Source organism: Telmatherina bonti (assembly GCF_933228915.1).
Source record: "Telmatherina bonti genome assembly, chromosome: 11".
In the NCBI taxonomy this organism is placed as follows: domain Eukaryota; kingdom Metazoa; phylum Chordata; class Actinopteri; order Atheriniformes; family Telmatherinidae; genus Telmatherina; species Telmatherina bonti.
Window position 1 is genome coordinate 11,021,234 of NC_136629.1, and position 14,813 is coordinate 11,036,046.

Genomic DNA, 14,813 nt, shown 5'->3' on the forward strand with positions numbered 1-14,813 from the left:
CTCTCTTGGTGGTGTTTCCAAAACACAAAATGAAAAGCAAAAACCAGATGCAATCAGGTGGATTCATCTTCCCGGATTTAGAAAGAAAAAACTGCACACAGTAAGCCATAATATCACCAACTTGAACACCAGATTATGCTAATAACACTCTGGACAGAAGTGAAGGAACAGCAGGGAGAAGTTAAACTGAGACAGGTGAGCGTTCAGGATCCAACAGGTAAATAGAACCCTGCTGCTTTTTAAAAAGTGCTTTTTGACACATCTCTCTATCCAATAAGGCTGTTGGCTAAAGATATCCCTCACACGATGCGTTTGGAACCACAAATCAAGAACAACTTTGGTTTTCTCCAGAACAACTGCAAAGAGAACACTGAACAGTGACAACTGAACATTCACATGGAAATATCTTGGCTTTTCTTTCATTGATTTTTTTCTGTGTTCTTTCTCTCTTTTTTTGTTTTTTTGTACAACAAAATAGATCCTCTGAAGGGTTAACCTGCATGGCGGGTGTCCAGTTAATCATAATCGTCATAGTCTGGATCCATGTTTTCCCCCTGGTAGTACGTCCCCTGCGTAGAGTAGGACCTGGTCTTCATCGAGCAGTTGGTGTCCATCAGGATTGCCTGTTGAGATAGAGACACACAGATGGAAGATGCTGCTTCCAACATGGCAGCATGTGGTGATGCAAGCATGATGAAGATGACTTGCTGAAGCATCAGAATGAGGAAGAAAGGAGATTTCAGTGACTGAATGTGACATGGTTGTCGGTCTGAGACTGGGATTTTTACAGAGAATGGTCTGTAGAAGAGGAAATATCCAATTAGCAGCGGTGGTCTGGATCAAAACATGACATTCAATCATTTTAATGTCACATCATGTTTAAATTGGAGCTTTCTACCAGTATTGCTTCCCCATGCTTTCGTTTTTTGTCCAATCCCAAACACTCACCTCCAAACTTTAAGAGTTGTGAAACTATGACTGGTCTGGTCTGAGTTTTTGCTCCTGCAGCACACGTTTTCATATCTATACAAGCAGGAATTTCCTGAAGTTAAATTCTCTAGTCATTACTTGTTTAACATAAAATATTTCTCATTTATTTAAATGAGATTTACCAAAAGCAACATATTTAATCTTCTTTATTAAACCTGCATAACTGTTGTATAAAGCAGGATATTAATAATAGCCCAGCCCTGCCAGGTGCTCATTTTATCACTAGTTCTTACGTAACACACACACAGAAACAGTCTTCAATATGGATCTGTTACATCTGAGCCATGTCCAACATGCTCTCTAAATTAGGTTGGTCTCACATAGATCAGAGTAGCTCTGGTGGAAAACTAATGACCCAGAAAAGAAGATAAAAATACTGATATTGGGAAATAGGAGAGGAGATGAGCTGAAGGGTAAATAAACAGAACGCAATGAGGTTAAAGACGAAGGAATACTGCTGACGTTTACACAGTCGTAAATTAATGTTTGCAAATATTTCCACAGTTTTTATTTATAAATCAAGTTTTGTCACCATTTAAAAAAAATTGTTCAGAGAAATTCCAGTGTGTGAATGTGTAGAAATAGATCTGCATTGTTGTAAACAACAACAACAACAACAAAGTATTTTTAAAGACGTCTTGCCTGCAAGACTTTGAAGTTGCAGACGTGGATTTTTGAACCTGTCTTTACACCACTAGCTGATTGGATGTTTACAAATGAAACTGTCCAATCAGAAAGCAGAGTGTTTTCTGTCTTTTGACACTGCAGCACGATCTTAAACGGGAAAAGGAGCAACATCCGGTGGTTAAAAGTGAAGTCTAAGCTGAAGTGCCAAAAATGGCAGTTCCCCCTTCATCCACTAGGGCTCCAAAACAGATCAAATCCCCATAGACTCCCATGTTAAAAAGACCAACTTCACAGCAGAAATAAATGTGTTAGGGGCGTGTCCTTTTGATAGACAGGTACCAGATGAACAATGCAAGAAGGCAGAGTGTAGCACAACTGCATGTTTAGCACCATGACTTAGCTTAACTCGGTTAGCTGATTAGCTCCTGTTATCTCTGGGTTAGCTCGGTTAGCTCATAGCTACAGGCGGGTCGGCGTTTGATAAACATCAATCATCCAACCTCACGCTCACAGCCCCGCTCTCAGTTCTACCTTTTTGCCCATTTCTGAATTTTCCGGGATAGATGACACTTGATGCTGCCAAGATGGTGACTTTAGGAACCGCCCAATGAGCTTCAGTTTAGCTCTTCAGAAACCTGCGGCCCCTGTGATGGACTGGCGACCTGTCCAGGTTGTAGCTGCCTCTCGCCCAATGACTGCTGGGATAGACTCCAGCTTCCCTGTGACCCTCATCAGACTGAGCAGTTTGGAAAATGAATAAATGAATGACAAAACCCACAGGCAACATTATGGAGACTACGTTTATCTTTTATATACACTCTATGAGGGGAACAGAAAAATGGATGATGGCGCGACTTAAGGCTGGGTTATACTGCAGTTTGGCATCAATCCGATAACAAGTAAATCCAAGGCAACTATCTCTATACTGTACAACATACTATATACTATATACTATATACTATATACTATACACTGAAACTGATATTGATCCTGATACTTTTTGCTTGAAACTTTACAGTTAATGGTTTGCCTTTAATTATTGATCATGATTACAGTCGAAAGATTTTTGTCAAATAGAAATGTTTTTTATTAAACTGAAGGGTAGAGCTGAGAAATTTAAACTTTTTTGTTTTTAAGCAACATAACAAAATCAAGAATGTAACAAAATAACAGAATAAAGCTTCCTTTTTATTACACAAAATAAAAATTGACAGGGCAAGTTAAACGAAAGCAAACCCTTCTGTTGCCTGGCTCTCATTCACATTCTTTGGCTTTTTGGGGGTCACAATTCAATAAGTTTGTTCTTAAGGATGAGAGAAATACGTTAGACACTCTGACCTTTATTAATATAAAGCATGGACACTCTAATGTTTGGCTGGACCATCATTCAGGATGGTTTTCCGACCACATTTCTTCCTGATTTTCTACTATCCTTCCAGTTTTTAATAATGTGTTGAACTTTCTTTCCCCATTGTTCGTAGTTTGTGAACTTTCTTAAATGTTTTCTCTGCTTGATGCCAGTTGTTTACCCTTGTTGTTAAACAGTCTAACATTTTTTCTGCAACCACAAGATGTGTCTTTTCACATGGTTGTTGAAGAAATGAGAAGCTTCTCATGAGTTGGGTTTAAACACCTTATTATGGCTAAAAGATAATCACTGAAACACCATAATTGTCCAACAGGAGGTTTCTATCTTCCTGATGAAGGCCAGTGGGCTGAAACGCATTGGTGTTTTTGTACAACTGACTTATGACTATGCCAATAAACTAAAGGCTGTGTGCTGTCTAATTTGTTCTCCCACATCCAAATATCACCTCGGACAGGAACAGATGAGTCCAGGAAGTGCTCCCACCAGTTAGCTTAGTCAAACCTTGCAGGTGACTTAATGGTGTATTTAATATGCTTTTCTCTCTGAGCCTCCATGTTTTTGTGCTTTTATGGAAGATTGGATTGTTGTCTCTGCAAGAGTTTTGAATCTTACAATTTTCTCTTCTTGTCCTGGTGGATTCCTGAGGAAGATGCAGAGAGGAGCAAAGAAAATATCCACGATTCCAATGATGGTCATCAACCACGGGAAGCCAATGCTCTCAGCTATCGATCCTCCAATGGATGGACCTGCAGCAGGAAATGATAGATCAGGTTGGCTGAATTCAGCAATATGCAACCCAATTCAGCTCTGACAAGATGAATGATTAGCTGACAAGATGAATGATTAGTGGCAATTTCTTTTATTTACCCTACTACACAAATACATACTTAGCCCAAGCAATTCTAACTGCTAACTGAGTGACTGTGCCATAGGACCCTTTTGGAATTAAAAGTGTCCCAGACATATAATCATGCAGTGGACAGAATTTAACACAACATAAAGAAGCCAAGAGTACCATTTCTGCAATTATGTACTTTAGATGTCTTTATTTTCAGATCACAAAGCTTGTTTTCACATGAAAATAAGTTAAAGTTTCCATTATCATAAGAAATACCTGAGTTAAAAAATAAATTACAACTAGTTGTTGCAAGGAAACAAGCTTGCTTTCTAAAGATAACGAGATGATTAAAGTGGCTACAAAAGCGAGCAGTTAGCATCTAATTTACGTTGATGATGTTGGTCTGTGTTTTATTGTTGGGTTTGTTTTTAGACAAGGCTTTGCTCAGCTTCAATACAAATGTTTCTGAATCATCCAAATGATGATTGTTGGGTCTGAGGTCAAATGATGAAGCTTAACAGCATCTTTGGGATAAATTAATGCTCACTTTTAGGCCTTCACTGTTCTGTTTCTGGATCCAGTCAATATGTTTTACAGTACATATTGTGGAGCTCATACATTGGTCCTTCAGAAACATTCTGTTAAGCTGAAATTTAACACTGAGAAAGCAACACTGTAGCTTCTTTACCCGCACCTGCATTACTGATATTTGCCACTGCATTACTAAACATGCAACATGATTGTAAAACGTCAGAAGCTGGAATCAGGTTAGCTCACAATGCTCAGACAATAAATTCTGTATGTTTCAGAGGCTCTGTCTTCACCCTTTTCTGGGAAACACTTTGTACTAGTTGTACAAATAGCCAAAACTGGTGTAAGTGACTTATAGCAAAGCTCTGCTTTAGGCTTTCTGTTGACATGGTGTCTGAAAATAAAACTGGCTTTGCATCTAATTCTGCTGCTAAGAGAGCAGTCGGTGGCACCAGTTACCTTGTTGAGCTGATTAGCTAATCATTGATTCAGAAGTATCTCATCATTTTACATGTGAGAACTTACACATTAAATGTTTCTAAAAGTGAGTTTACTTTGAGACTTCACATCAATTAAGTTAATCAAGATTTTCACATTGGAGCTGAAAATAAACTATAAAGATGCTAAAAGATACATTGGTATCTAGGTTACTTAGCGCTAACTAAGCTAGCGCTACATCCAGTTTCCTTTAAACAGGAGGCTAGCAAAGGTGCTAGCTGAAAAGTACTTAATTACTCAGCATGAGAATGTGGAGAATTATCCTGTAACCAGTCTGATTTTGTAGATAACATAAGAATGAAGAGATATATCTGATTTTTTTTGTGAAGAGGAAGGACACAGATCAGACCGAGACAGACCGCTGTTCAATTATCAGCAGCCTGACATCTCACCATGTGAAGCTGTCCATACTAGGATCCAGTCTACCAACACCACCAGACAGTATACCAGAACGGATCCACTTACTTCCACATCAAGCTCGACATACTGCACCTGCAATAATACTGCAATAATTTCCTTTTTCACTATCTGGAGCCCCTGATAAAGTCTTGCCCACTCTCTGTCCCCCCCATGTATAAAAGTTTAGGTTTTCCTGTCAGGTTTTAGTTCAGAATCAAACATGACCTCCTAAATTTTATTCCAAGAGCTGAACTGTGTCATTTAAATTAATTCATGTCCTGAAAACAGTGTCCGAAAGAAAATTTTTTGGCTCACCGGCCAGGTTGGCCAGTAGATTAAAAAAAAACTACACAGGCCAAGCATATTTTATACTGGCCAAAAACACTTGAATATTTTACAAACAAATACTTTCAAGCATGTTATTTCTATATGACAAAATCATTTTGAATGGAACTCAGAAGAAGTCCCAGCAACTTGACAAGAAAGAATTTTTTCTTTGATAAACGGGTAATATTGGAATTTGTTCAATGAAACCTCCTAAATGCAGAATCCTCGCTCTACTCTGGATTCTTCGCACAGTCCATGAAGTCTGGCCTCCTGCACCTGACACAGTCCTTTTGTTACTGCATTACAGCCTTAGTGGGATCATACTCCTTAATCTCTGGAAAACACAGCTGGACCATCAGGAGATCTGACAGCATCTCCAGGCTTAGATTGGACCGCCAGTCAGTTTTTACTTGTTTCATTGGCTGTGTCCGAATGTCAACACTATTCCATACATAGTGTCCTATATAGTGGTCACGTTTTTTTTTTCTAGGGGTGTCCGAATGTCCAGAGAGAAAACAGTAGTGCACTCAAAATTACCCACAATGCATCTTGAAAAGTAGTGAGGTTTGATTGATAGTTACTAGACAGCTCAGTACAGACCGCAATGCATTGTGACGGGAGCTCAAAGTGCCGCAAGTGACATGAACGTCAAAGCAGGTTAAAAATGTACATATTATTCATTTTATATCCTTATTTACTGAATAAAAAAAGAATAAAATACAATATAAAAACCTTTTTTTTTTCCCTACAAGTTTGGCTTGGATTTGGAACAACGGGTGGTGGTTGCCATGGTGACAGTCTCAAGTTACTTGATCGGCAGTGAAGAGAAAATAGCCAGCTTCATGTCTTATTTGCTGACAGAATGAGTTTGCTACACAGTGTAGTGTAGCTTTATGTTGTAAATGAGGGGTTAGGGAATAGTGTGGATATTCAGATGCAGCCAGTGTCTTATAACGCCACCGTCTCCATATCGACACTTTTTACTGAACTTTCTGGTTGGCACTGTAGGTCCTGCTGGTTTATCCTCCATTTCAGCATGCTTTCTTTCAGAAGGTTAGCTGGATCCTGCTAAAAATCTCCACATATTGACGCTAATTAACTAAGATAAACATAGGTCCAGGAAGTACTCACACTTCCTGGACCGTCTACACACACCTCCCCACAGAGCACTCAGACGGACAATCAACAACCCTCACCTTCAGCCCCCTTGTCCCAGCTCAACACCCCTGCCCCCCTACCTGCCCCCCTGTCGCAGCTCAACACCTCTACCCCCCCACCTGCCCCCACCCCCACAGAGGAAACGTCCCCTCTGACATTGACAGCCGGCCAGGTGAGGAAGCAGCTGGAAAAGGTTCGTCAGAACAAGTCTCCTGGACCGGACAAAGTCAACCCATGGGTCCTGAAGACTTGTGCTGCTCAGCTGACTGGAGTCCTGCACCTCATCTTCAACCTGAGTCTGAAGCTGGAGAAGATACCAGTGCTATGGAAGACCTCCTGTATAGTACCGGTACCAAAGAGGCCCGTCCCATCTGGCCTCAATGACTTCAGACCGGTTGCACTGACATCTCACGTGATGAAGGTGTTTGAGAGACTCGTCCTGGCCCAGCTGAGACCCCTCGTGTCATCTGCCCTGGACCCTTTACAGTTTGCATATCAGGCTCAATTTAGTGTGGATGATGCTGTCATCTATCTTCTGCAGCGTGCTCACTCACACCTGGATAGTGTTAAAGGCTCGGTGAGAATCATGTTTTTTGATTTCTCGAGTGCCTTTAACACTATTCAGCCTGTTTTGATGAGTGACAAGCTGCTCGGGATGGGTGTCAGCTCCTCCACTGTCTCCTGGATTGCTGACTACCTGTCTGGCAGGCCTCAGTATGTGCGGCTGGGGAACACCCTGTCTGATACTGTGGTCAGTAATGTAGGAGCTCCGCAGGGCACTGTCCTGTCTCCTTTCCTGTTCACTCTGTACACCTCTGATTTCCAGTACAGCTCCGGGTCCTGCCACCTGCAGAAGTTCTCTGATGACTCTGCGGTGGTGGGCTGTATCGGGGATGGACAGGAGATGGAGTACAGGACACTGATTGCAGACTTTGTGAAGTGGTCCCAGGCTAACCATCTGCTCCTGAATGTGGACAAGACAAAGGAGCTGGTCATCGACTTCAGGAGAAAGAGGACACCAGTGGAGCCCATCACCATCCAGGGCTCAGAGGTGGAGATAGTGGACTGCTACAAATATCTCGGAGTCCATGTGAACAGCAGACTAGACTGGTAGGGCCAACTGTAATGCTGTTTACAAGAAGGGCATGAGCAGACTGTACTTCCTGAGGAAGCTCAGGTCTTTCAATGTGTGCAGTAAACTGCTGGAGATCTTTTACCAGTACTTCGCTGTGGCCTGCTGGGGCAGCAGTACATCCAAAAGGGACATCTCTCGGATTGACAAACTGATCCGCAAAGCTGGACAGGTGGTTGGCTGTCAACTGGAGACATTTGTGACAGTGAGGGACAGGGGGACTCTGGACAAACTGCTCTCTATTATGGACAATCCTGCTCATCCACTCCACCGGACTGTAGAGGGGCAAAGGAGCTCCTTCTCCAATAGACTTCTTGTGTTCTTGTAGCGCTGTCACAGTGAGCGCTACAAGAACACATTCTTACCATTCTCTATACAGATGTACAATAACTCCCCACTTTGTGACAGATAACTAACATTCATTTCAAAGCCTCTGTGTAAACTGGCACTGCATTTAGTCACATGTTGTATATATTGTAAATTTCTAAATTTCCATATTCTATATTGCCAATTTTACTTTAGATAGTTTTATTTATCTTTTATCTTTGTAAAAGTGTACATATTCCAGATTACTTTATGGATAGTACCTATTCTATTTTATTATTACTATTTACTTTTTTTTTTTCTCTTACCTACTATTGCTGTTCTATTTCTTCCTCTATTGCTGTTCTGAGCTACTGTGACAACAGAATTTCCCTTGTGGATGAATAAAGTCTGTCTAAGTCTAAGTCTAAGTCTAAGTCTATAAGCATAAAGAAGAAATCTGCTCAAAATGAAAACTTAAAAACATGACAAAGTTGGTACAAACATGAACTCACCTTGTGGTAGATAGCCCTCTGACATTTACTTGCCATGTGGCAGACAGCCCTGAAATTTACTAGCCAAAAAGAATATTTACACGCATTGTGACAACTCATGTGACAACTGGCGAGTGTTAAGTTCGCACCTTGCCTGACGACATTTTTGGATTGATTTGACCAGTGTGGATTTGTCAGAATTTCAAAGCAGATATATTTGCATATCATCTGCATAGAAATGGGATGAGATCTTGCTCTTGCAAACGATGTAGAGAAACAATATGATAGAGAAAATAAATAAAACCCCAAAATTGATCCTTGTGGAACGCCACTTCTGACTTGGACTGCAGAAAAAGAAAAATCTCAGATCTATCCAGAGATCTCCTGCCAGTTAAATGCGAGGTAAACCACTGCAGAAAACCTACCCGATGTGTTTATTAGTACTTGAATATTATGATCTGTAACTAAGCATGTTTTATGTATTTAGTTTCTACTTATATTTCATTCATACATTCATTTTCTTTACAGCTTAGTCTTAGTGATAGTCGTGGGGAAGCTGGAGTCTACATCAGCAATTATCAGGTTAGAGGGTTCACACTGGACAGGTCGCCAGTCCATCACGTAGTTTCTGCTTACCTAAAGCAAATCCCATGCAGAACGCCACATCAGCAATGGCATAAACACTTCCATAAACAGACACATGTCGCAGGTCCACCAAGTATCCCATGATCGGCATCATTGATGAATCCACCATACCTGTAACACACAAGTGCCATTAATGTTAAATACTACACACAAACAGCAGCAAATTTTAATTTAACAGACTTACCAATAGCAAAACCAACACCAAAATTTGGAAGAATCAGACCATAGATGTCTCTGGCAAATGGAACCTAAAACAGTCAAAGTATTTGGTCAGTTTAAAAGTTTTTTTTTTTTCTTTGTATATGTTTTAATATAAAAATCCACACGTGGTGATAGAAGTCAGCTTACTGCTGGGATAGATTATATAACACGGAGCTACACATTATAGATCTACCCGTACAGTTTACTTAAGGGGAGATGAAGATAAATATAGATGAAAATCTAATAATATAGAGCTAATAAGATGTACTTAATGTCAAATATCCTGCTTTGCATGACCACGGGGAAATGACTTGGACAATATGGGTGTGTGTTGCGCAAGAAGCATGTGGTTATCGTCAAACGTTATTCTTGTTTGACGTGAAAGATTTAAAAAAATATTTTAAAAATGAATAAATATAAAAACTTGTGAATTAAATTGTTTTCTTTTTCAAAGACATAGGCAATGTTAGCTCCTCTCACCGTTTACATAGGTCACTGGAGGCAAACATTGTCATTAAATGTGCATCCAAGATGAACTTAAGACCAGGTCTGTCAAGCAGGAGGATTTCAGCTGTTTTTAACGTTTAATAACCCACAGCTGGTCCAGTTTCCACAGAATAACATCTGAATTCACAACAACATTGCAGGTTCATCAAACTTACACAAAGAACACTGAATCCAACAACCACCATCCCAATGAGAGCACACAGCCATCTGGAAAAGAGAAAAGAAGTTAAAATACTTACTGTACAGCAGGGATCCCCAACCCCGGTCCTCGAGGACCAGTGTCCTGCAGGTTTTCCAAGTATTCCTGCTAGAACACACCCGGCTCAGATGTATAAAAGCTCTGCACATGCCTGCTAAATAGACATCAATTTAAATAAGGTGTGTTGCAGCAGGCACACTTAAAACCTGCAGGACACTGGTCCTTGAGGACCAGGGTTAGAGATCCCTGCTGTAGAGTATACTAAGTCTGAAATATTACTTTTTGCTCCTGGAGAATTATTCCGTAAAAATCCTTTTAGATAATATTTCAATAGAAAGGGATTATTTAAGGAGCAACAATATTATAAATATATCAGAGGCAACAGTCAGACATCCTGCATGAGGAAGGTGAACCTGGTCTTGGCACCTAAATCGAACACATCAGTGATGCTCCTGGTGATACTTTTCATTTAGCTAGGTAATTATTTTTATTCATTAGTTTACATAAACAAAGTTATTAGAAATTGGAATATTGTGGATCAAAATGTGAAAACCAAATGAAAACTGAGTTGAACTGGATTTAATTCAATTGTACCTGTAAAGTGATTTCAGATAACTATGTTGTGAATTGGTGCTGTATAAATAAAGCTACAATTAGCTAAATTGATTTAAGTATTTAAGATCCTTCAAACACTTGTTCAGGTACCTCAGCTAGAGGATTCTACCATACTACAACATTACCATGCCACCACGGTCAAACAGTACCATGAAGCAGGTGCCCCTGCAACCATTCTACCACACTACCGTGATGCCATGATACCATGCTAACACAATACCATTTTACCATGCTATTAGCCTATCATGGTAACATGCTACAATGACACCATGCTGCCAAGCTACCATGTTATCAAGTTACCATGTCTCCACGCTTACCAAAATACCATGATCCCATGCTACTACATTACCATGCTACCAAGCTACCAGGTTGCTAAGCTACCACACTACCATGCTACCAAGCTACCAGGTTGCTAAGCTACCACACTACCATGCAACCATGCTACCATGTGACCATGCTTACCAAACTACCATACCACCATAATACTACACTTCCAGGTTACCAAACTACCACAATACAATGCTACCAAGCTATGATGATGCCACACTTCCACACTACCATGCTACCACACAACCATGCAACCAAACTACCATGCTACTGTCAAGGTGACGGAACTGTGGTGATCAGTTGGCCTTGCCCTCTGGTTTTGGTTTGATAGTTTTTTGTATTTTTGTGCATGACAGTTTTATTTGCTGTGGGTTTTGTGTTGTGGGCGGGGTCACTGATTGCCGGCTGGCCGCGGCTGGCATTCCTCCTCCCTGCCACTGGGTTGGCAGGGAGTTAATTGGCCAACGGGGAACAGGTGTGAAGGAGGTTTTTAAGGCACAAGTGGAAGAAAGCAAAGAAGCGGAAGGAGAATGTGACCAATAGGGAAGGCAAGCAGCTTGGGCTGCGCTATCTTGATGGGCCTCATAAGGACTGGTGCCAGCAGCAGGAAGGAAGGACAATGCCAGCGGCGACCTGAGGAGGATGGTGGCTCATGATGTGGAGCGTGTGTGACAGATCTGGAGACGCTGCGGACACGTCGTTGGATCAGGGGAGGGGGAGCGTTCGGCAATTCCCCTCCTCTAAGCTAAGTTCTCCCTCTTTTCCTGCGGGTGGTGATTAATGTCCCACCCCTTCAGGCAGACTAGCAGGGCCATTCAGTTGCTGATCACCTGTCCCTCACACAGATCCCTCCCTGGAACGGAATCGGAGACACATCAAGAGACTGGGGAGAAAAAGGAGCGACATCACAAAGTGACTCCATTAAAGGGCCGTGGCTGACAACCCTTTTTAGCTCACCTTGGGGACGTTTTTAGTCTTTTTTTTAATACAAAGGTTAATAAATACTTGCCGACAAACTAACTTAAATCTCTTCTTGCATGTTTATTCATATAAAGTGCTCCCCTTAGAAACCAAAGTCGGCAGGATTGGTTCTTTGGGTTGAGCCTCTATATTGAATCAACATGTCAACTGAGGAGATGCGATCGGGTGGACAGCCCATGATGATGATGCTGCCTTTTTTCTATGGGGGGTCCCTGGGTACCCAAGTTTAGCGGGGCACAGCCTGATAATAAATTTGGAGAATGGCGTAGTCAAATGGATGCCAGTCAAAACAATAACATGCCCAGAACACTTTATAGTGTCTTTGGTATTGAGGAGACCACCTTGTTCTCACAACTTAATGGACATCCAACCAGATGTCCACAACTGTGGGTCCAAGTGGCAGTCTCTGGGAGGATACAAAGACTTAGCCAATGGCAGCAGGCTGGAGTTGCATTGCAGACTCTTGAAGGGGAGCTAGTTGGTTAGATCTGAGAAGACAATGGGGGTGAAATTCTTTGATATTGTATTTGAAAGGTATTTTAATGATGCAATGTCTGTTTTAATGGCCATTGTTGAAACCACCAGGACTGAGGGAGGGTGGAGGAGCTGGATGTTCCTCTGGTGTCACCTGTTTTGGAAAAATGGAGTAGGTAAGTGCTTGGCTATGGCTGACAAAGGTGGCGAGGGGGCCTGGGTCCAGGAAAACGACAGCCGGGTCAGAGGCGTTAAGTGCTGGGTCTGACAGGGCGGCAAGGAAACTGGAGGGCCAGCCGACCATGGGGAGCCATGAGCCAAACCAGACTGTAGCTTGGATGTGAGATGGAGATGAAGCGGGAGCCTGGGTCCAGGAAACGAGAGCTGCATCAGGGGCATTAGGTGCCTGGTCTGATGGGGCAGCCAAGACACTGGAGGGCTAGCTGACTCAAGCAAGCTGCAAGTGGAACTGGATAAGAGTGACACAGAGAATCAAGCCCTCCACTCCCTCAATGTTGTGGCTGCAGGACTGAGTGCCACTTGTAGTCCATAACAGGTATGGCCAACACTGACTTTATCAGAGGGGCTGTAACTTCCAGGGCATAGTTGGGTTTCTTGGACATTTTATGTCTTGCTGCTGTGGATCCAATTTAGTGGTGACTCCCTTTTTATATCAGGTGAAGTAGATGGTCGGGACGACCATTTTAAAAGACTGGGGAAATGTCAAGGTGACGGAACTGTGGTGATCAGTTGGCCTTGCCCTCTGGTTTTGGTTTTATAGTTTTTTTTTATTTTTGTGCATGACAGTTTTATTTGCTGTAGGTTTTGTGTTGTAGGTGGGGTCACTGATTGCCGGCTGGCCGCGGCTGGCATTCCTCCTCCCTGCCACTGGGTTGGCAGGGAGTTAATTGGCCAACGAGGAACAGGTGTGAAGGAGGTTTTTAAGGCACAAGTGGAAGAAGGCAAAGAGGCGGAAGGAGAATGTGACCAATAGGGAAGGCAAGCAGCTTGGGCTGCGCTATCTTGATGGGCCTCATAAGGACTGGTGCCAGCAGCAGGAAGGAAGGACAATGCCAGCGGCGACCGGAGGAGGATGGTGGCTCATGATGTGGAGCGCGTGTGAAGATCTGGAGATGCTGCGGACGCGTGAGGACGGGAAGAGGATCCGTGGTGGAGCTGGAGGCGACAAAGAAGGAGCCAGTGACAGGACGCGTCGTTGGATCAGCGGAGGGGGAGCGTTCGGCAATTCCCCACCTCTCAGCTAAGTTCTCCCTCTTTTCCTGTGGGTGATGATTAATGTCCTACCCCTTCAGGCAGACTAGCAGGCCCATTCAGTTGCTGATCACCTGTCCCTCACACAGATCCCTCCCCGGAACGGAATCGGAGACACATCAAGAGACTGGGGAGAAAAAGGAGCGACATCACAAAGTGACTCCATTAAAGGGCCGTGGCTGACGACCCTTTTTAGCTCACCTTGGGGACGTTTTTAGTCTTTTTTTTTTTCTTTTTTTTTTTTTTATACAAAGGCTAATACTTGCGGACAAACTAACTTAAATCTCTTCTTGCATGTTTATTCATATAAAGTGCTCCCCTTAGAAACCAAAGTTGGAGGTTATTACCCCGTGACACTACTATGATACCAAGCTACTACACTACCATGCTACCAGGTTGCTAAGCTACCACACTACCATGCAACCATGCTACCATTCTTACCAAACTACCATGCCACCATGCTACTACACTTCCAGGTTACCAGACTACCACACCACTATGCTACCAAACTATGGTGATACCACACTTTCACACTACCATGCTACCATGTGACCATGCTTACCAAACTACCATGCCACCATGCTACTACACTTCCAGGTTACCAAACTACCACACAACCATGCAACCACACCACCATGCTCCCATTCTACCATGCTACCAAGCTTCCATATTAGCACACTACCATGTTACCATGCAACAATGATCCTGTCTTCAGACATAAATATCTTGCGGCTTTCAGCTGCTTCTGTGATATTATCCTTGTGCTTATTTGATGCCCATAATGATAAAATACATGCTCTCCACCCAGGTTGTTGGTGACTGATCCCCAGCCTCATATGCTTAGCAAGCTCCTCTCAAAGCCTTTTTTTTTTTTTTTTTTTTTTTAAAAAGCAATTTCCCCAAGGAGTTAGCGCCATCACAACCAC

The 14,813-nt window shown here is 42.3% G+C and overlaps 1 protein-coding gene across 1 annotated transcript in view; it reads right to left on the bottom strand.

Annotated features, from left to right (window-relative positions):
* Positions 1 to 515: 515 nt before the first annotated feature.
* slc18a2 (solute carrier family 18 member 2) overlaps positions 516 to 14,813 on the bottom strand; it is a gene marked incomplete at both ends in the record, with an annotated part of 53,865 nt that continues 39,567 nt past the window's right edge. The window contains 5 exons of the mRNA XM_079248949.1: positions 516 to 623; positions 3,599 to 3,732; positions 9,303 to 9,422; positions 9,496 to 9,559; positions 10,175 to 10,226. Of these exons, the coding sequence (XP_079105075.1) occupies positions 516 to 623; positions 3,599 to 3,732; positions 9,303 to 9,422; positions 9,496 to 9,559; positions 10,175 to 10,226 (478 nt within the window). The remainder of the gene's footprint in view (positions 624 to 3,598; positions 3,733 to 9,302; positions 9,423 to 9,495; positions 9,560 to 10,174; positions 10,227 to 14,813) is intronic.